This window comes from Periplaneta americana, chromosome 17, assembly GCF_040183065.1.
Source record: "Periplaneta americana isolate PAMFEO1 chromosome 17, P.americana_PAMFEO1_priV1, whole genome shotgun sequence".
In the NCBI taxonomy this organism is placed as follows: domain Eukaryota; kingdom Metazoa; phylum Arthropoda; class Insecta; order Blattodea; family Blattidae; genus Periplaneta; species Periplaneta americana.
The window spans coordinates 15,073,541-15,096,965 of record NC_091133.1 but is presented as its reverse complement, the minus strand read 5'-3'; the positions used below and the strand labels follow the sequence as shown (position 1 = coordinate 15,096,965).

The following is a 23,425-nucleotide window of genomic DNA, read 5'->3' as shown; positions in this document are numbered from 1 at the left end:
AATAACCTCGTAGTTGATATAGCGTCGTTAAATAACCAAGCAAAAATAACGTCACTTGAATTACTTCCAGTAGACCCAACATTTTGAAGCCACCACATTATAGTACTGTGGGGAGCTTACGAGAAAAACTGTGCGAGGTGTATTTTTATTAGGCGTGGTGCGGGGAGGTATTGATGAATGGAGCATCACTCTTCCCAGAACTGACCAGAGATAAGATAAGTTGTTATGAGTTATGACCAATGTGACACTAAACAGATGATATCACTGTCACCACACGGTGACTGAAAATAGATTGAGACTAGCTCCGTGTCAGTGTGTTGTATAAGTTGAAACTGTTAGTTTATATTTTAAAAGTTGATCGAATGTTTTCACGTTGTTTGTTACTGTAATGTAGTTAGTAGTGTCTCATTATGTCATTTTCTGCGAGCAAGAGTGTTGCCTGCGTGTAGGATTGGTATTACGCTACATTCCTACTAGGGCTGATTTCGTGAGCTCCCCACAGTAGACAGAAATTCCTGGGTATTTTCAGTGTGTCATAACTATAGAAATAACGAACCTTTTGGAGTTCAAAAAGTTCCTCATTCGGTCAAATAGCACAATGGAATCTTATCTGCTTTATCTGTTACCAAGAACTGTCCATGAAAAATGTAAGTCAAATGCTTTGTGGGGACTTTATTATATCTGACAGTGAGAAGAAACACGAACAAGGAAAGTGAAGGCGACACTGAATGTTATTAAAAATGTTGGTGTTCCTAGCAGGAGCAAAAAATTATAAACAAATAATTTATGAAATACTAAAATAAAAGTAACAAACCCATAAAGTACTAACAAATATTCAAACAAATATTTATGAATATCATCAAGAGCGCTCAAAATCTACTTCTTGAAATCAACAGGACATTAACTGATCCGTCCAAATAATCACAATAAGCTAGAAACAAATTTTCTGTTTGTAAGAAAGATTGGAGCATTAGCATTAGCATTAGCGATGGTCGGGAGAATAAAATGACCAAATCTGTAGTGAACTGTTAACAAGCTTTGCTTCTCTATTCAGTACTACAAAGTTTGCCCCATTTCACCTGACAAATACTCTCAACATCTGCATACATTATACTCAAGACACCCTTATACTTCCATTTTTTCTCCAATATCTGCCGAATACAAAAAATCTGATCAATAGTCTATCTATTACGTCTAAAACCACACTGATGATCCGCAATAATTTCATCTACTTACAGAGTTAATATTCTCAAAAGAATATTCGACAAAATTTTGTTGATATTCCTCGAAAGGTACTACAGTTATACCTGGTAAGGTTTATCTTGTCTCAGTAGCAATAAAACCAAGTCCCTTCAAATTAAGGTAGAGATTATAGGAGGGTTGTAAATTTTCAGGATTCCTGTTAAAATCTTATTATTGTACAAGCTGCAGGAACTCAGTTTCTTGAAAGACATGCTCAGTGACGGAACTAAACAGTATGAAGAGAGATATTTTGTAATTTTATTTTGCGCTACAGAATGTATCAACTAGTCCCTTCCAACACTGGATGGATGGACGGCACCGCTCCACTCCCCCATCACCATAACAACATAGACGAAGTAAGACATATCTCCTTTCTCTCTCTTTTCACAGTGAGACAAGATACATCACACAGCCTTTAGCCTTGTCCCCCTTCTTAAAAATAGGTACAATTATGGACTCCTTCCATTGTTCTGGTACAGTTTGCTTTTTCCAAATAGCAAATACAAGTTTATAAATTTCGCTAGATAATGCGCTTCTCGTATTAATTCTGCTGGAATTTGATCGATACCTGGAGACTTGTACTTTTTCAGATTTTCTATCGCAATTTTGACTTCCGAAAGTGTGGGTTCGCGTATAAATGGCTCAGCAGTTTGTATTTGAATTTCATTCTGTTCATTCTATTTGGCCTATGTACATTTAGTAGTTGCCCAAAATAGTTTTTCCATTTGTTCAGGATTGAGTGAGAATCTGCAAGCAAGTCACCATTCTTATCCTTGATCACGTTTACCCTTGCCTGAATTATTGCTCCTGCTATTATTATTATTATTATTATTATTATTATTATTATTATTATTATTATTATTATTATTATTATTATTGAGTGTTGAAATGCCGCCAAGCAAGGATGCATGTAATACTTGTAACTCTGCTTTTTATGGTAGGCAGAAGTTTTTGAAATGTGCAGGGCCTTGTGGCCTCAGGTATCATCTTGATTGTTTGAATCTTGGTGAGGTTGAATATGATATTTTTATGGAGGGCGGTAGCTCTTCCTATAAGTGTGTGAAGTGTGTGAGTGCATCTAAAGCTGTGCATGGAGATAATACTCCTATTAAAACCAGCAACAATTCCGATAAGAGGATCATCTCACCATCAAGAGAATTCAATCTACCCGATCTTCAAACGAGAGATTCATTATCTGTCCAACTTGAGACTGTAAGGTTGAATAGTGTATCTATTTTAGATACATAATGCCTTGTTTTGGATTATGTTAAGATTCTTGAAAAAGAAATGCTGCCCTGAAGATCCAAATGGCAGAAATGGCTCTAATCATGAATAGGAATTCATATCCTGCAAAGGCTGTTCGAGATTCTAAAGTGGGTCACCAGCAGGTTGTTGCTAATACTGTTAAGAAATCTTATAGTAGTGTTGTGTCTTACACTGCTAAAATAAGCAACCTAGGGAATTCAGTGTCAGTAATTCCAGCAATTCCTGCAGTCTCAATTCCACTTTCTCAGCACAAAGTTCGTATGTCTGGTAATGAGGTCATTTCACCTACTGTACGATGTGATGAAGGCACTAGTACAATGTCTAGTATTCAAAATAATATTCATACTGACCCTGAAGGTTTTCAGATTGTAACCAAAAAGAAGTTTAAGAAGCGTGAACTTAAAGTTGGAACTTGCACCAACACTAAATTATAAATGGCCCCAGAGAGAATTAGGAACAAAGCCTTATTTGTATCTAGATTTAGTTCAAATATAAATAATAATAATATTGAGGAATCACTCCTGAATCAACTAAAATTAAAGTCGCATACTGTTACTAAATTGAAAACTAAATTTCAATCTTATTCTTCTTTTCACATCTCAGTGGATGAGAGGGATTTTGATTTAATAAATAATACTTATGTTTGGCCTGCTGGATGTCTTATTGCACCCTTTTTCGGTAAATTGAAACCAGAACAGCATTTTGCCCCATCAGCTAATTTGGATTCTGTTGATTCACGGGTTAATGCCTCTTAGTTTTATTTCTCTTTGACTTTCAATGGGCAGTTCTAGTGATCATCTTGAGATATTTTACCAAAATTTTCGTGGTCTTAAAATTAAAGTTGATGAATTTTTTTTTTCAAAATGTAATAAGTAATAATGATATCATTATCTGTCTCACTGAAACATGGTTATCAGAGTCAATTATTAATACAAATTTAATTCCTAATAATTATACTGTGTTTCGCGCAGACAGAATGTTCGAAGACACTAACAAGAAAAGAGGTGGTGGTGTCCTAACAGTGCTTAGCAACCAGTTACTTTTTGGAAGTAGGAATTTTTACTTAGGAATCATTAGTGAATGTGTTTGGGTTGAAATTAGAATGGCTGATGGTTTTAATGTGTTCATTGGTAACCATTATTTCTCTCCTGATACAAATCACAATCACTTAAAATCTTATCTTAATTGTCTTGAAAAAAATCTTGATACTCATAATTTCAGAACAGTAATTCTCGGTGATTTCAATACCCCGGGTATGGACTGGTCAACTGGTTTCAATCTTAATACACTCATTATTACTCTAAAATTAAATCTAAGGATTTATATTCCTCGACTTGCCTTCTCGGGATTAAATCAAATTAACTCTACCGTTACTAGTACAATTCTTCTTCATTTGGTTTTTACTAATGTCAATAATAATATAGTTAAACCTACTGATTACTCTCTAGTTTTAGAGGATATTTATCATCCATCTATCTCTATTCATATTGAAGTAAATTTATCGTTACCTGTACACTGTCACATTAGTTCATATTTAAATTATTCTCAAGGTGATTATTTGAATCTTTATTCTATTGTTTACAATTATGATTGGAACAGCATATATCAGACTACTGATGTAAACACTGCCGCAAATTCCTTGTCTCAAATTATAAACAATGCTATATCATTTTCTGTCCCTGTCACCTGTGTTAAAATGTCGCACTATCCTAAATGGTTTTCAAACAAATTACGTCAGCTTATTAAGAAAAAAAATAAAGCTCATAAAAATTACAAAAAATATAAAACTGATCATCATTATCAAATTTTTTCTAATTTTAGAAAACAACTCAAAGCCATGATTAAATCCAATAAATTCAAATGGTTACAATCAATTAATGATAACCTAAAGCATGAACCAAATAATTTTTGGAAATATGTTGAAGCTTTTCGAAAACCTAATACTAATCCCACTAAATTAATAATAAATAGGGTTCACATTACTGATGAGAAAGAAATTGCAAATGCATTTCCTAGTCAATTTAAATCTGTTCAACAAAATTGTAACTCTAATTTCATTACTTATGATTCTAATATTACTGACTGTTTGCCCTGCCTAAAATTACGTTCGATGATGTAACTAAAGCCGTTAAAAAGCTACAGTCTAATAAATCTAAAGATATTGATAGCATTCCTAATTTTATAATTAAGGGATGCTCTAATACTCTCATATCCGTTTTAACTTTTTTATTCAATCTTAGTTTAAAAACAGGAATTTACCCTTCACTTTGGAAGGAAGCATCTATTATTCCAGTTTTTAAAAAAGGGAATAAAAACAGTGTTACTAATTATAGACCTATTTCTATCCTAAACAGTTTTTCTAAAATTTTTGAAAAAAAAAAAAAAAGAATTCAGCAACACATTTCATTTTATGTCAAAAATAAGATCAATTCAGCCCAATATGGATTTACTAGAGGAAAATCTACTACTACTAATTTAGTTTTCTATCTCTATCTCATAATGTCTGCAATTGAAAATCAAGGTCACATTGACTCAATATTTTGATTTTAGCAAAGCATTTGATATCGTTCCTCACAAAATTTTATTAAATAGATTAAGTAATTTTGGTCTCTCCACTAACTATGTTAATTGGTTTGAAAACTATTTAACAGATAGACAATCTTGTGTTAGACTAGGTAAGTCTCTCTCGGTTCCATTTAATAGTTTATGTGGAGTTCCTCAAGGGTCTACATTGGGACCTCTCTTATTTTTATTAATTATAAATGATGTAAGTAAAAGAATAAGTTCTCGCTGCCTTTTATTTGCGGATCATCTCAAAATCTTTCGTAAAATTAATAGTTTGGCTGACTGTCAAATTCTACAAAATGACACTAATTCAATTTCACGACGGTCTATTGAAAATGAGTTACTTTATTTTACGACGCTTTATCAACATCTAGGTTATTTAGCGTCTGAATGAAATTAAGGTGAAATGAGTCTGGGGTCCAGCACCGAAAGTTACCCAGCATTTCCTCGTATTGTGTTGAGGGAAAACCCCGGAAAAAACCTCGACCAGGTAACTTGCCCCGACTGGGATTCGAACCCGGGCCACCTGGTTTCGCGGCCAGACGCGCTGACCGTTACTCCACAGGTGTATTGAAAATGGAATGAAAATTAATCAATCTAAAACTTTTGTCATTTCTTTCTCACGGAAAACTACTTCCCTAAAATTTAATTATTCTCTTAGTAATGTCATAATTACTAAGAAAGATTGTATTAGAGATCTTGGTGTCTTACTTGATTCTAAATTATATTTCCATGATCATGTGCAATATATTTATACCCATTCATTAAGAATGCTTGATCTAATTAGGTCTATAACTTATTCTTTTTCTACTCCTATGTGTCTGTTAATTTTATACTATACATTGGTTAGATCCAAGCTTCAATATGCATCTGTTGTATGGAAACTCCATTACTTTCACTGACTCACCTAAATTGGATAATATTAAAAAAATTATGTCCTTCTGTTCTTATAGATTTTTACCTAATTCCGATTATATATATGAGATTAATTGCAAATATTTTAATTCCTGTAGTTTATTTACCAGACGTCAGGATCTTGAGTATTTATTTTTTTGTAAAGTCATAGAGGGTGACATTGATTATGAATCATTCATAAGATATATCAGTCTTCGTATTCCTGCTAAGGGTTTAAGATTTCATAATTTTTTTTTATAATAGGAATCCTAAATCTCTCTCTCCAGTCTGTAGATGTATAAAATATACAAATTTCCATGGATTGAACTTGGATCCATTTAATGTGTAGTATATACTTTTTGAGTTTTATGTCAGTTGTTATTAATTTATGCCTTTTGTTTAGATTTTTACCATAATATTCTCGTCATCTTGCATATTTTTGTAATACTATTTATATGATTCCATTAATTCATTTGTAATTATCATTTTATATCATCGCCATTATTTTAATGATCCATTGTACTTTTATTGTAATTTATATCATTGCTATTGTTTTTGTAATATGTCCTTTGTGCTGAACTGTAATTGGCCACTGGCTCTTGTACAGCATATTAAATATAAGTAAGTAAATAAACAAATAAATAATAATAATAATAATAATAATAATAATGAGTATTATTATTAGTATTATTATTGTTATTGTTATTATACTGTATATGACTTTTATGACTCTATACTCCAGTCTTACAATATATAGAGTCTATCCTTATTTGAAATCACTTTTTTTTTGTACCTTCAAATATCCGTTTGAAAAATGTCAAAAGATCACTTAATATAGTTTAGATATCACACTATGCCTCACCAACTTACTGTGGTAATGCATATCATTAACTGCTCTTCAAGAACAGAAGCAGAACGCTGATTTATATAGTTTCATCCAATGTAAAAGACAAATACTATTGTCACTATTACACTTGAAAATAGTTTATAGGTTATCCTTACATAGGTTTATATTGACTGCAGATCAACAGTTCATAGCATAAACATGCGTCAAAAAATTACTTTCATACTCCATTGGCAAATCTGTAGTGCTATCAAAAAGGAGTGTGTTATATGGCAGTAAAATTTTTTAATAGCCTCCAAAATAAATATATAAAAAATGATATAAAAATGAAACTCATAACATAAGATTATTCAGGGCCAAAGTAAGGAAGTCCTAATTTCTCACGTCTTCTATTCTGTAGGTGAATTCATGACATTCAACAACACTTCATGAATATTTCTGTCTTGTATTACGTATTGATACTAAAACCTTGTGTTGTATTAGTAGACTATATTGTAAAACTCTTTTGTATATATTTGAACTAGACTGTGACGTTAATTAAGATTTTATAGTACTACCGTAATCATATTAATATTTTTCTTTTTCGTTTGACATGTTCGATACTCTAGCTGTGAAGCGATGTATGAATACCATGGAATGTAAATAAATACAATAACCAGGCAAATAAGAGATAGTAACAGATTAGAAATATTAAGCATTAATTTCTGCTAATCATAATTAACTGATAGAAATTACAACTAAATTTTGTTGTACATAAGGTAGGCCCAATGTAAAAAGGTGTCATGTTTTAGCAAGAAATGACTGACACATTCACAGAGACTCATCTCAGTTTGTTACGATGGAGTTACACTAGAGGTATATCTGTATTCAATCATGGGACAATGTAACTTCGTAATCGTATATACTAAATTTATTAAAATAAATCAGACCCCAATAAATTAAATTAATAAATAAAAGCATTTTGATTTAAGGTTACCTTAAAACGCAGCTTAAACTAGCACCTATTATCAACTCTTAAATGTAATTTATTTCTTAGATAAGATCATATCGATTTTACTGCTATCAATAATAAACTGGAGCAAATAATGTACTTGTTCCTTAGATCTTTTTAAGCAGTGTTTTAAAAGAAAAAGAAAGAATGTAATATGAGACATGAAGGGAAAGAGGATAAACAAGTCCAGATTGAAATTTGTTGTCTACATACTAGTACTATAAATCTGTTAACTATAAATTGGAAGATATAGGCTATATCCTTATGTCATATTGTGATTCAAGTGGAACATAGAAATAAGTGTACCTCTGATAAGGGCTTCTTCTCATCTGTATCAGTGTTATCACTCGACTGTATGACCAGTGGGTCAACCTCGGATTCCTTCTTGATCACATCCATCCCAACTGTAACAGACATTTAAGTAACTGACACATCTGCAGAATGCAAGCTGATGAAACAGAGTTATTCAGAGTAGTTACAATATACAGAGTGTTTCCGAATTCAACTGAAGATTTTAAGGGTTTGTGGAGGGGTACTACGTAAGTATTGTAAGATAGAGAATAAGTAGTCTGCAGCTTCAAACTTACACGTAATGGCGTGAAATATCTCTTGGGCCAAAATGCCATTGACTGAACCTGCAAGTGGCATAACATTACGTTTGGAATCTGTCGAATACAATATTGCTATATCTCTGTGACACAATCGGTAAACACTGCAGATGGTTTCTGTCACAGGATGAGGTCGAAAGTTCAAGCTTGAACACACACTTATTTTTAAACTAAGGTTTGTAAACTAGAGTTGTAACATCAGTCAGCTCTAGTTATTCTGTAATGTACGTAATAACGACAATAATTGTTTAGAAGTGTGAAGAAAGAATGAAGTTTGAGAAATGCATTTCCATTACTGTGGAGAAGTCAAAGTATATTTTTATTAATTAACTTGTACACAATTATGCATATAGGTATTCTGTTTAATAGAAAATATCTCAACAAGGATGATAAATAAATGAAAAAAGAAAAAAAATCCTTAGAAGAAGAAGTAGGCAATATTAAATTATTTCATACAGTACATATAACAGAGCGTCAATAATCCGAACTAATTAATGTTCAGCCCTGTTCGGAGTATCGATTAATTTGGGTTTTCGAACATAGTGCAAAAAGGACACAACAATAATTTTAACTACATACTGTATTAACTATAAAGATTTCAATAGGCCTACATACTGTACTACAAACAGCACTAGACAGATTTAAAAAAAGTATTTGATCTTTTTTGAATTTTTACTGAGCTTCATTTCTTTGCAAGCAAGTCCCTGACTTGTCGCAGACAGGCAAGCTGTGTTACCATACACTCAGACATTTTATCCAACCAATTTATAGACGTCTCTAGAGCAATGAATCATGCCCGAGCTTTTCAAACGCACATAAAGAAAAATTAGGGTTCGGGTTCAGGTTCGGATTTTCAACGGTTCAGATTATTGACATCAGGATTATCAATGCTCTAAGGAACTTACGTATCCTGTTATAAAGAAAAATAAATTACTGTACTTCTTCATTACCGGTACTCACTGTTAGTTGGAAAACAAGTTGCAGGAATTGTTCAAAGTAATATAGTATTTTTCTGCAACATATCAAGTACTTTTTCCGAAGTTCATTAATTATTCTGGCTTAACCATTGGAAACTACGTACAATGAATTTAATACAACTTAAACTTTAAAATGGAACAAAAATGCATTAAAATAATAATACAGAACACAAAAAGGTCATGCATTCGTCACGTTTGCAACCAAAGGCCAATGTGTTTGTAACAAACAGCTGAACTCTATAGAACTTGATTTCAAATGCACTGTAATGAACCAATGACTAGTAATGGACAGTATACTCTTGCTCTGAAAGCATAACAGAATTTTTTTATTTCAGTAGGTTATTTTACGACGCTTTATCAACATCTTAGATTATTTAAGTCTGAATGAGATTAAGGTAATGATGCCAGTGAAATGAGTCTGGGGTCCAGCACCAAAAGTTACGCAGCATTTGCTGATATTGAGTTGAGGGAAAACCCCGGAAAAAACCTCAACCAGGTAACTTGCCCCGACCGGGAATCGAACCTGGTCCATCTGTGTAGACAGCATAATAGATAATACTACAATACGTAGTTTGGTGGTTCAGAAAAGAAAGATTTCAGAGATCTCCTCAGTAGAATAAGAGAAACCGTATTGAAATTTAATAAATAATCACAGTGAGATTCGAATGTACTACTTTTTTACTTAAGGTCTGACGCGTTATCCGTTGCACCACAGCCTTATGTTGATAAATATCTTGTAAAACAGGCGAAATAACAAAAATGAATGCAAGTGAAACAAGCAGTGCAGTGGTATACTGTCTCATTATATGCCGGCAAGTTGACAGATTCTGTAGAACAGCCATTCCACGCTCACAAGTGTGACAGTTGTACTCATTTTATGTTTTCAAATTCAAAGTGTAAATTTTAGTATTAAATTCCATTAAGAACTGTAAATAACTCAATAATACTAGACTAGACGCCAGTTCGGAAGGCGGTCGGCTGCTAGCATTTGCGTCGAAAGAGACAGATAGTGAGAGAAAAGCAATCCACAGCATTGCCACATCGTACTTCACGCGCGTGCGCAATACAAGTAGCTGAGGAGAGAATTTCAATTTTAAAAAGACAATAATGACCTTAGCCGTTGATTACTGCAAGCATGACAAACCTTTTATCTGAACATTATCAAATCTTACGTTCTATTAATAATGCATATACCAGGTTTAATATCTTTATGTGTGGTATTATTATTATTATCATTATTATTATTATCACAAGTTTTAATACGAAATGTATACGGTGTATTACTAGAAAAAATGATACACTATTTAAGTAGAAATTGTATTTAGGTCTATTTCTAGGCGCAAATTATTTCATCTAGTTAAATACCCTAAAACAATAACTACGAGTATCATGTTATATTGTCACATTTCAGTCACAGTATGGGCGGCCGGGTAGCTCAGTTGGTAGAGCAGCTGGCTACGGACTGGAAGGTCCGGGGTTCGATACCAGGTGGCGACAGGATTTTTTCTCGTTGCCAAACTTTCACAACTCAGCCTCCTATAAAATTGCGTACCGGGTCTTTCCCAGGGGTAAAAGGCATAGACTTACTAAATAACCACTACACCGCTCACTGGCGCTAGTGTTATGCTCCCAAATTGAACAGCCGGCGGGCGGCCATTTGTTTGTTAGAGCTGAATAAGCACAGTTCTTTCGTGCGCTGCTTTTAATTGCAGTAATGCACACGGATGTAAAGATAAAGTAGGAAGGAATGTTATATTTCACTGATTAGTTAATCCTTCATTTCTAAGACGATTTTTTCTCCATATTATGTTATAGAAGACAAATTATTGTACTTGTCATGTGACTCTTTATGCTTCAAGTTTCCTCTGAGTAAAGATTCTATTAACCGAAAGTGGATAGGTGCAACCCGCAGAGAGATTTTCTACCCTACAATGCATCATTCAGTGTGTTCAACTCATTTCGAAGATAGTTTTTTACCTTTCAAACTATGCTATTACCATATACATTGCTATTGTCCTTCATCTACTCCATAGCATTCATTTTCTTCAAACAGTTCTTTTTTCAGTGCATACATGAATAATTATTCACCGAATTTAAAGCTACAGAAACTGCATAAGTTATAACATTTTTTTAACATAACTGATTGAAAGTAATTCTTATCTTATTTACGAATTAATTAAACATTTTCTTATGCTACTACTGCTGCTGCTGTTGCTACTACTACTACCACTACTACTACTACTACTACTACTACTACTACTACTAATAATAATAATAATAATAATAATAATAATAATAATAATAATAATGCTTTTTGACTTCATGCAGCAGTTATACCTATAGATTGAATTTAAAAGTTGACATTAATTCTTTTATTAACCGTGGTTATGAATATTCACATTCAGAGTTCCTACGAAAATTATACAAGTCTGACAGCCAGGCTTTCCGGGTATCCCAATTTAGGCGGGATTCTCCCAATTTCCTGGTTGAGTCCCCATTAAAGCGAGTCGGGATTGACAAAAAAAACCGATTTTACAGATTATTATTTAAACAAATTATGTCGGTATTACCTATTATCCGATATTTTTATTTAGGTGTATATATTGATTCAAATGGTAACATTGTAAACATAGAAGTTACCACGGATATTTAGTAATTCTGTGAGGTAGCCCAGCTGATTGCCGTAAGGCAACTAAACTCGCAAAATAAAACCTACTTCTCCTAGTTCTACCGCATTGTTGATTAATCCGTTTCGGTCCCTGGTCGCTGCTCTCACAATTATTAAATATTATGTACTTTGAGTGCGTTGAGTGGCAAAAAAGATAGCGTTTTGATATCGTGTAAACAATTGCTGTGTTTTAGAATTTAGTAAACTATGTTTAAACATGGATTCATCGTCAGATAGTGAAACTGTTGCAGTAACGGTAACAAAGTTAATTTAGTAGCAAATGGTTAAAACATATTCGTGGTTAATAAAAGAAAAAATTATAATGTTCATTGTACTGTGTGTCCTTTGTACTTTAGTGTTTATCACGGAGGCGAATAGGTCTATTACATTAAAAAGCACGCAAACACTACTTTGCAGAAAACTGCTATAAATTTTATGGTAAAATGTTGATAAGACTAATGTCTTAAGTTAGCTTCTGATATTCCGATTTCCCTCGCAGAAAACCTAGCAACTCTGCTGACAGCAGAAACACGGCATTAAAGGTATCTCGCAAAGTATTGTTCCTTTACACAAAATCATATAGCTTTAGGATACGCAATACACATATTTAAATAGCGGTTTCGAAATCTCGCGCGTTTCCTACCAAACAAATGTGCGGATTTCTGCTACTTCAATTTGGGAACATATTTCTCACTTCTCCGCTACGGCGTGGTAGGGGCTCGGTAAAAGGCGGCCAGAGCGTGGTGCCGACCACACCACCTCATTCTAGTGCCGAGGTCATGGAAAGCATGGGGCTCTACCTCCATGCCCCCCAAGTGCCTTCATGGCATATTCCGGGGATACCTTTACCTTTTACCTTTTTAATATAAAGTATGATTTAATAAATATTCAGTACCTGGTTTTAATCGAAGTCGCTGATTCCCTCATCAGTCCACGGCCGACTTTCAAGTAGGCCGTGATCAGTCCCGTCAGATTCTCGAAGGTGAATTACAAATCGCTCCTTGATTTCGTCTCTCGAAATTTCCCTTCGACAGTCCTGGCTGCTACTATATCAGTGCGTTCTATTAACATCTTCCTTCCATCATTGCACTTTTTGTAAGTGAAACCTATTCCTTTCATTACGCGAAGCATAGAAGTTTCACTACCTTTGAACCCTACAGTATAGTTCATTTTCTTTACTAGCTTTTTAGTTGTTGGAAATTCTCCTTCGCGGTACATATCTAATACTGTACATCGCAGCACACTTTTATTAAAATCATCAAATTCAGAGACTGTTTTTTCACGACGAGCATGTTTTCCAAGAGAACGAAACGTGGGAGGAAGTCACATTAAAAGATTTGTTTCCTTCACTAACAATTCTTTGCACTGTTCGCAAACACACCGCATGCTTCTGCAGTCGTCTCCTGCGCGCTGGCAACGTTGCGGCCAGCACCATGATGCCCGGCAGAGTTCTGCTCGTTATAGATTTTAAAAATAATTATACACCTTAAACACTTTCCCGCGCCTGCCTGTGCAGCACTTGTCTTTTTATAGTATCTCCTTCCATTTATTTATCTTACACATAAACAGTATATGTTAGTTTTACTTATTCGATGTTTTAAAACACTCACACGTGAACAAAGTAACTCGAGAAGCGCTTGTTACCAACGAGCACAGAAAACAGTATTCTGTGCTCGTTGCTTGTTACTGACTGGTTCTGATTGGTTCCATGGTTGCCAGATAAGTGAAACGCAATCATCGTACCAAGTTATGAAAAATGTCGTACTTTAGCATAAAATTGTCGTAAATTCATCATTTTACTATTTTATAGATAGTGCGCACAAATATATTTCACATAACACCCAAAAAAAGTAGTTCATAGGCCTATAAATTTATATTCATTCATTCATAGTCTTCTGTCCAAGGGCACATCTTTCACTGCAAACCCAGCATTATCCAGTCTTTCCTATTCCAGCATCCATTTCTCCAGCCAATCAAGAATTTTAGTACTTGTAGTTGATACCCACAATGACATTTAGCATTCAAATTACCATTTCTTCATCAACACTGTCATTTTCGGTAAAGCATGCATGATGACGCTTGGTAGGAAACAACATTATTATATTGAAAGCCAGCAGAAACTTTATCTTTGGCCGACGCAACGGCAGATATTTAATATCAAACAGTGCGGCAGCTGATGATTATATCAAATTAATCCATCTGCAGTCGACCTGCTAAAATGTCAGCGCGTCTACATTTCTTAATCCTAGCGCGGTACTATTTCATTAATAAAAAATACTTCCATTGCTGAACATATATCGAAGTTAGCAGATCCTTGAACTCGTGTTACTTTGATATAACCGCACCGTACATGAAAGTTGGAGCTCAAGATGACGAATTTATGATTTGCATGGCAAATGTAGTCACCATATTGATTTTCAAAGCATCTTTTATCCCTTTAAAGCATGTGTCAATGACATATTGAATGGAGAAAAGTTGTCTAGGAAAGGGGAAAATTAATTTTTTTTAATTATAGTCCGACATTGTGAGTTCCAAAATAATATTGTCCCTTCAGTAAAATAGTCGTACAAGATTGCGTACGACTTAGAGTTCGGTCGTACCTCGTACAATTAAGCCCGGTTCAGACGGTGCGTGTTTCTGTGATGGATTCCAAGGTGGCTGCGCGGATGGGTGGCCTGCGTGGTCACTCACCGGAAGTAATGCGCTCTGGTGGCTCCGTGGATGGCTAGCTTGTTGGATTTCGAGGATAGGTTCCTTGCATAGACTTACTAAATAACCGCTAGACCGCTCACTGGCTCTAGTGTTATGCTCCCAAATTGAACAGCCAACGGCCGGCCATTTGTTTGGTTGAGCTGAATAAGTATGGTTCGTTCGTGTGCTATTTTTAATTTCAGCAATGCACATAAATGTAAAGATAAAGAAGGGAGGAATGTTACATTTCACTGATTAGTTAATCTTTAATTTCTACAACATTTTTGGCCCGTATTATGTTACAGAAGACAAACTATTGTACTTATACGACTGTTTGTGCTTCAGGTTTCCTCTGAGTAAAGATTCCCTTAACCGAAAATGAATAGGTGCAATCCGCAGAGAGAATTTCTACACTACAATGAATCATTCAGTGTTTCAACTCATTTCGAAGATAGTTGTTACCTCTCAAACTACGTTATTACCGTATACATTGTTATTGTCCTTCATCCACTCCATATCCTTCCCTTTCTTCAAACAGCTGTTGCATCAGTGCATACATGAATAATAAAATTATTCGCCGAATTCGAAGATACAGAATTAATAATAATATTAATAATAATAATAATAATAATAATAATAATAATAATAATAATAATAATATAACATAATAATAATAATCCGTGGCGCTACAGTCCGTGAAGGGCCCAGACCGACCAGCCTGCTGCTGGCCTCACGCCCACATGCCGAAGCAGAGGTGGACGATCATCCAACCAGAATGGAGGTATCGTGTGGTTGGCACGATGATCCCCCCCAGCCATTACAGCTGGCTTTCGCAACCGGATTTTGATACCTATCGTAGCTCCCCAAGTGCATCACGATTCTGGGTGGGCACCGGTCCCATATACTGGCTGAAATTTCATGACAAAATTTCTTCCCCCATAAGGACTCGAACCAGCGCGCATTCCGTAACGCAGCATGCCTTAGACCATGACGCCACGGCGCGGTACGGTACAAATAGATCCTGTTTAAAAAAAGTATATAAACAAATTTCAGAGCCTAAAAGCTGAAACATGTTCATTAATACTGCATGTACTATCCACTCATTAAGTAATGGCATAACACATTTCAAATTCATCTCCCAGAAGAAGTATTAGGCCACATAGCCTGTTAGAGGAATTTTCACACCATCGTTCCCTTAGACGACTCAACAGAAACTGTATAAACTATAAAAAATTAATTTTTTAATATGCCTGATTGAAAGTTACTCTTGTCTTATTTACGGATTAATGAAACAGTTTTTTATGCTGCTGCTACTACTACTACTACTACTACTACTACTACTACTAATAATAATAATAATAATAATAATAATAATAATAATAATAATAATAATAATGCTTTTTGATTTTATATAACAGTTTAACCTACAGATTAAATTAAAAGGTAGACATTATTAACCTTGGTTATGATATTCACATTCGGAGTACCTATGAAAATGTGCAAGCCTGACAGCCTAATTGAATCCCGATAAAGCGGATCGAGATTGATAAAAATCCCGATTTGAGGGATAATAGCCTAGAACGTAATTTAAACAAGTTAGTCTGCATTTCCTATTATCCGATATTTTTATTTATATATTGACTCAAATGGTTACATTGTAAACATAGAGGTAACCCGCGGAAATTTAGTAAGTCTGTGAGGTAATCCAGCTATTTGCCGTAAGGGAACTCTATTCGCAAGATAATAGTTCCCTAGTTCTACCGCATTGTTGATTAATCCGTTTCGGTACCTAGTTGCTGTTCTCGCAAATAATCAACATTGTGTATTTTAAGTGCGTTGAGTGCCAAAACAAAAGAGCGTTTTGATATCGTATTTTACACTAATAACAGATACATATAATTGCTGCGTTTTGTAGTGCAGTGAACTATGTTTAAACATGGACTCATCGTCAGATGTACTGTTGCAGTACCGTTTCCGAAAAAGAAAAGTTGCAAAGTTAATTTAGTAGCGAATGATTAAAACATATTCGTGGTTAATAAAACAAAAAAACGATTAGCCTGTAGTATTCACTGTACTGTGTGTCTTTCGTGTTTTAGTGTTTCTCAGGGAGGCGAATATTACATTAAAAGCACGCGAATACTACTTTGCAGAAAACAATTATAAATCTTATGATAAAGTGATGATATCCCGATTTCCCTCGCAGAAAACATAGTAACTCTGCTGACAGCAGACACACGTTATTAAAGGTATCTCGCAAAGGAAGTATTGTTCCTGTAAACAAAAACATTTAGCTTTCGGATACGCAATACAACACGTATTCAAATATCGGTTTCGAAATCCCGCGCGTTTTCTAACAAACAAATGGCGACTTTCTGCTGCTTCAATTTGGGAACATATTTCTCAGTTCTCCGCTACGGCGTGGTAGGGGCTCGGTTCCTTGCTATTTTTCGTGATGGTTTGCAGGCTGAAACCAAAGATGATCATATAATACCACCACTGAAACCATGTCGCCATTTCCTTGTTTTCCAACTAAACCTGTTTTTTTCTATATTGGTTAGTTTCTAAGAAACAACAATTAAATATCGGACTTTAGCTGTCTTGCACTTATGGCTTAATTACTTTATTATGACATTTACTACTGTTAATGTAGGACTTCAGTTGTTTTCCACTCACGGTTTAGTTTCTTTCTGACCATGAGTGTTGGCAACAAATGATTTTCCAATGTGAACTGTACAAAGAGCCAGCTCCTTGTGAACAACTACCATCATCGTAGGCAACACGGGAGCCAGCCAGTCAGCACGCAGGCTACCCATCTGCGCAGCCACCTTGGAATCCATCACAGAAACACGCACCGCCTGAACCAGGCTTTAGTCAAAATAGTCGTAAGCGTACGATTATAGTCGTACGTATGGCAACCCTGACTGGTTCTCCTGTTCAAGCTTGTGACGTCACATGCCATACAGGCTACGGCGCATCTAGTCAAAGAGTTTGTAATAGGTTCGTTCCAACAACAGTCAGGAACCGTCCGTAACCATCGTGAGCATGCGCAGTACAGAAGAAACGTTCCAACACAATCCGAACCAGTCCTGAACCAGAAACATGTACTGCAGTCGGGTGTTTAAACAAGCTTTTGACACAGGTTCGGAACGGTCAGAAATAGTCCGCGGATTGAGCCAAGTACTGATGAGTACGGACATGCGCAATGCCAGAGCCTTCTTTAGTTACAAGCCGGGGCATGGGTAGGTTTGGCAACGCAGAGTGGAGGCGGGAGATTTTAGAGTGATATTGTGTTTGCTCATTGCTTTCGTTATACGTAACGCGTATTTTTTCAATATTACTTCATGCACAAAGGTGAGATCAAGATTCAGAGTAGTGATGTAAATTATTACGGGTTCGAAAATAGTGTTTTATTGCAATCAATTAGCTATACTACAGAATACGGCGTAAGTAGGCTACTTACAAAGGCTGCCACTTAAAATAATTACAAAAAAACATGTTTTTATTGATAGTACGAAGGTAAATAAATAAATAAATAAGATATTCCTTGCACCGAAAATAATAAAATCAATAATGCAATATTCTTAAGTTTCATTCAGTTAACAAATTTGTGGCTAGCAAATTGACAATGTTTTGCGACTTATTGGTGTTTCATCTGTTTCAATGGTGTTTGGTTTGAACCTGGCCACTGTCACCATAACGTTAATGTTCTGAATTATTTGTTGTCAACTTTTTCTAATATAATCTTAAATAACTACAGGAAACAAGTTAAAAATGTAAACTATGCAAAAAACAACATAAAAAATTACAAACAAAGGAAACTATCGACATATAACAAGATATAAGGATGCAAATACAGTTAGGCCAATGAGTATAAAGGTCTACGAAAAAGTGCAGAAACATATCTTTAATATATGTAACATAACACATTTTTATCTACTAAATATGTGCCAATTAGCCTAAACTGAGCGAACTTTAATCTTGTAAATACGAAGTGAAAAGAAAACACTTTTATAACTAATTACAAACAAAAATAAAGAAGCTTTGGAAATCAACACAGTTATATACATCTACAAACTACAAATGGTTGTGACAAACAGTAGGTATTGCGAGTCTTCAACAGAACTACTGAACTTCTGGTGGGAACAGAAAATAGGTATTTGCAAAGAAACTCAGCTGAGCGACTTTATTGATACACAGCAGGCGAGATCCTACAACTCTCCCTTGAACAACATTTCTGCCGGACTACAAACCACGAGTAAGACTATAAAAATGCAGTTTATAAAATATTTAATGTCTACAAGAATGGTCAATCACTTTCTGTCATTATTAATAACAGTAAAAATTGTCAAACACTGCAGCCATATTATTTTCATTTACTGTCTTGTTTTTATCGCCAGCCACTTGTAATAAAAAAAATAAAAACATACTTGTTTTTTATTGATGGTACAAGGGAAAATAAATAAATACTTAAAGAAATGTTACTTGTACCAAAAATAAATAAAATAATGACGTACTTTCGCAATACCCTATTCCAATCAATTAACCATTATGTGGCTAGTAAATTGACAATGTTTTGCCGCTTAATGTTGTTTCACCTCTGACATGAAAGGTGTAGGATATCATATGCATTTTAATTTCATGTGATTATGTCGTGCTTTTCTATAAATATTTCAGATGTCCAGGAAGCCAGTTTTAGTTTGAACCTGGCCAGTCACCATAACAATACTGTTATCCTAAATTATTTGTTATAAACTTTTTAAAATATAATTTTAAATAAATATAACTACAGAAAACAAGCTAAGAATGTGAATTATGCAAATAGGCCTAAAATAAAATGTAAACAGAAGAAACTATTGACATTCCTATTATAATAAAAGTATGAGGATGTAAATACAGTTAAGCCAAGTAAAACAATCTATGAAAAAATGAAAACACATCCCTTCAACATAATACGTAACAAAACGCAACAGTATCTATTAAGTACATGTATGTATCAATTAGCGTAAACTCAGTGGACTTTACCTGTAAATACGAAAACCAACAAAGTGATTATATGCATCTACAAATTATAGATAATTCTGACGTATAGCAGGCATTCCGAATCTTCAACAAAACTGCAACATTTATGGGATCACAAAACAGCTGTTTACAATGACTTTGAAAACCAATGGCGTAACTTTATTGATATAGCAGGCGAGATCCAACAATTTGACTAGAATTCTGATACACACAAACCACAAATAAGAATATAAAAATGTGATTGTACAATATTTAATATTTAGTAGAATAATCAATTACTTTGTCATCCATAACCGTAAAAATTCCCAAAGACTGAAACCATTTTATTTTCATTTATTGTCTTGTTTTTTTTTATCACCAACACGCATTTAGTTTATAATACATCAACAATTAACGTTTGGTACGACCGTAAACATAATTCCATCGACACATACTTATATTGTAACATTAATTTACATTGAAAATCGGCTTTAGCACAAACACGTGTACTGTACGGTCGGCCTCCGTGTGACAGTTAATTACAGTGTTGCCGACGTATGGCCCCGGCTTGTAACTAAAGAAGGATCTGGCAATGCGCATACGGTTAGCAACCCCTACGATTACCAACGTCGACTGAAGAAAATCGATTATTAACATCTTGTTTCTTTGACATTAAAACGTTGAGGTTAAGGCACTTTATTATAATTATATATATTTTTTATATAATAATTATATATTTATATATATAATTTATTATAGAGTGCTTTAGTTAGGATTGAATGTGACAACGATTTCCTTGATCTGAATCCAGTGCGGACGAATTGGAGATGCAAGTTTACGCCAAAAGGAAAAGGAATGAAAATTATTTGGGTAATTATAAATTTCAAAATTCGGAAAACTTCAGTATGCTGTAATCGTGCACTGAAGTTTATCCTATGCAACGTTGATTAAAATAAATAAGATGTTGGTAAATTATTGTATTTTCTAGATGAAAGAGTCCCTCAGTACAATGACATGGAATTTTTTTAAACATTTCGAATTAGCCGAGAGTTAGTACAGGGAATTGCTGACGGCTATGAACAAAGTGAACTGCACAAAAAGCAGTCTGGGCAATATGGAAAAATTTCGGCATTTCACCAGGTTAGTGAAATATGTACTATATATTATACCCTAAAATATACTGTAGGAATATAGCCTACCAGGGGTCGACAGCACAGAGCACGCTGGGGCTAGCCTCTCTTACCCGCGGAAAACGCAGTGCACTATAGTGCTCTCGTAGCTGCTAGCGGGTATGCTCTTTATCTCTCCCTGTTGCACGACAGTGCACACGGGACGGCACCGCGTACCCATTGCACATTTCAGCAAGTGCTGATGACTATTGGTATATACTATAGAAAGAGAAATATTTGTTAAATCATCTGCTCTCCAGTGAGAGTGATAAGAGTCGTTAATTAAAAAAAAAAAAATGAAACTTAGGTATATCCTCACATCAAAATTCCTAGGCCTCATATCACTAATAGGCCTACTATACAAAGGAAAAAAAAGACAGATTGAAAATCTACACAAACAAAATACATAACTACACTGCACACTAGAAACGGAACACAACAAATCCACAAATTTATTAGACATCACAATAACAGACAACACATGTTCAAAATATATAGGAAACCTATCACGAAGGTAACACACATCCACAACACCTCCAATCACCCCACACAACACAAACACGCAACATTTCGATCCATGATACACATACTCATCAATATTCCTATGAACAAGACTATAACGAAGAAATACACACTATCAAATACATAGCACAAGAAAATGGATACAATCTCAACATAATAGACAACATCATAAGGAAAACTAAACGCAAACAAGAAAACGTCACACAAACACAGGAAAGAAACAAATAAATCACACTAGCATACGAAAGCAAGAACACATACAAGATTGTATCATCATTCAAGAAACTAAAATACAACAGTGCATACTCCATACAACAGAAAACCAGAAGATAGCGCAGGATCTCCATTAGGTTTTGGTCAGTGATGAACAAGACTTCGAAACTAGTTAGCTAAGGTAAATCCTAAATATTAACATAGTAAAAAAGTTGGAAATTTAATCAGTGATGAATAAGTGTTAAAAATGTAGGATAGTAAAATGAGGGATAAAAATTTAAATAATCCCCTCTATGGTGATTGTGTACATAGGAACGACGAGGTATGTTACAAGGTTGGTTGGTAAGTTGAAGGGACATATAAGGGCATATTTAAGTAACATAAGGCGAGGTACGGTATTTGAAAAGGTTAGTAGGTTAGTTACTTATATATACCCTCAACTAATCCACTAATCTTGCCACATACCGTTAGATGGGGATACTTTGTGTCATTTTATGAGCTTCTCTAACTTTACCTTGCTGCCATACAACCAACGATTGTGATTAATGACAAAACTTCCTCATAAGCATTTAGCGTTATCTGTGCATTTCGAACTGGCAGAAGAAGGTCACATACAAACGTACAAAAGTACAAACCACACACAAGTCAAACTGAAAACTGTGAAATGGAGCACTGGTAATTCCTCCTGTCCCAGCTGACTTTTGTTGACCACAATTATACAGGATTAGGGTTGGAAAATGAGTCCATTGCTTGACCTTGAGCCGCCAGTTCGAAATCCACAGATAATAGTTCAAGATCTTCAGGCTGATTTGCATATCATGTAATACAGAGCTATTATTATCATATGTCACATAACAGAGCGGCCGGCCGCCCAGCCACGCCTTGCATGGTTTCCACTGAGCACATAACCATTTCTCCGGCACTTCTCCAATATATAACAGTGCTAACAATGAATGTTCAATAATTTGGACTTACCATGCTCACAGTCGTTGCTGAAAATGGCCCCCATTTGCCGTCACACACAACTGACATCTTCTGATAAACGAATGAACAACACTATGAAGTTCCACATCATTGATAGCCTCGATTTCTTCTCATATATAGTCTTTTAGTTCATCTGTAGAATGAGGATTTTTGCTATAAACCCACATTTTAGTGTTCCCCATAAATAAAAGGCACAGGGTGTTCTATAAGGGCTCCGTGGATTATTACTGTTTAGTCTCATACTGAAAATATGCCTCAGTTCCCTCATAGACACGACAGCTGTATGAGCAGTGGCAGAATCTTGTTGGAAATAAACTGACAATCATTCTGCATAAGAACAGTGCGTTTTCTGCTTGATTTTCGATTCTTTACGAGCCTGTTTCTTTAAATCTTTTAGCGAGTCGTCTAATTATTTTGGCAGAAGGCACAGGTCTGTTCGGAAACTTTATTCGAAATTTTCGTCTTGTTTTCGCACACGACCTTCTGCCTTTTATGTACATATTGTACATATACACATGTTCACACAGTGAGAATTTGTTGCTATACATGAATACATTTTTTTCAATGAATATAAATTATTCTAGGAAAATCACATTTAAAACACTAAGGAAGACATCCAATATAGCATCTAGGAACTCAATGCCTGAATGGAATAAGAGCCCAAACCCATTTCCATAAATTTTGAAATCCTTGACATAAATCATTTCTCTTTATAAATATGCAAGTCGCACATAATTTCTTTGCATCGTATTGCAATACAAACTTCCCAGAATTTTAACTACCTAACACTTAA

The 23,425-nt window shown here is 34.8% G+C and overlaps 1 protein-coding gene across 3 annotated transcripts in view; it reads right to left on the bottom strand.

Moving 5' to 3' along the window:
• LOC138692981 (zinc finger protein 492-like) overlaps positions 1–23,425 on the bottom strand; it is a 38,557-nt gene extending 15,132 nt beyond the window's left edge. For 2 of the 3 annotated variants that reach the window (XM_069816420.1, XM_069816417.1), the window contains exons 1-2: positions 22,624–23,425; positions 8,109–8,206 (exon numbers count right to left, since the gene is read on the bottom strand). In XM_069816420.1, coding sequence (XP_069672521.1) covers positions 8,109–8,206; positions 22,624–22,657 — 132 coding nt within the window. In that variant the 5' untranslated portion in view covers positions 22,658–23,425. Of the gene's footprint in view, positions 1–8,108; positions 8,207–12,950; positions 13,449–22,623 lie in introns of those variants that run through there. The other variant, XM_069816419.1, reaches the window with a different exon arrangement.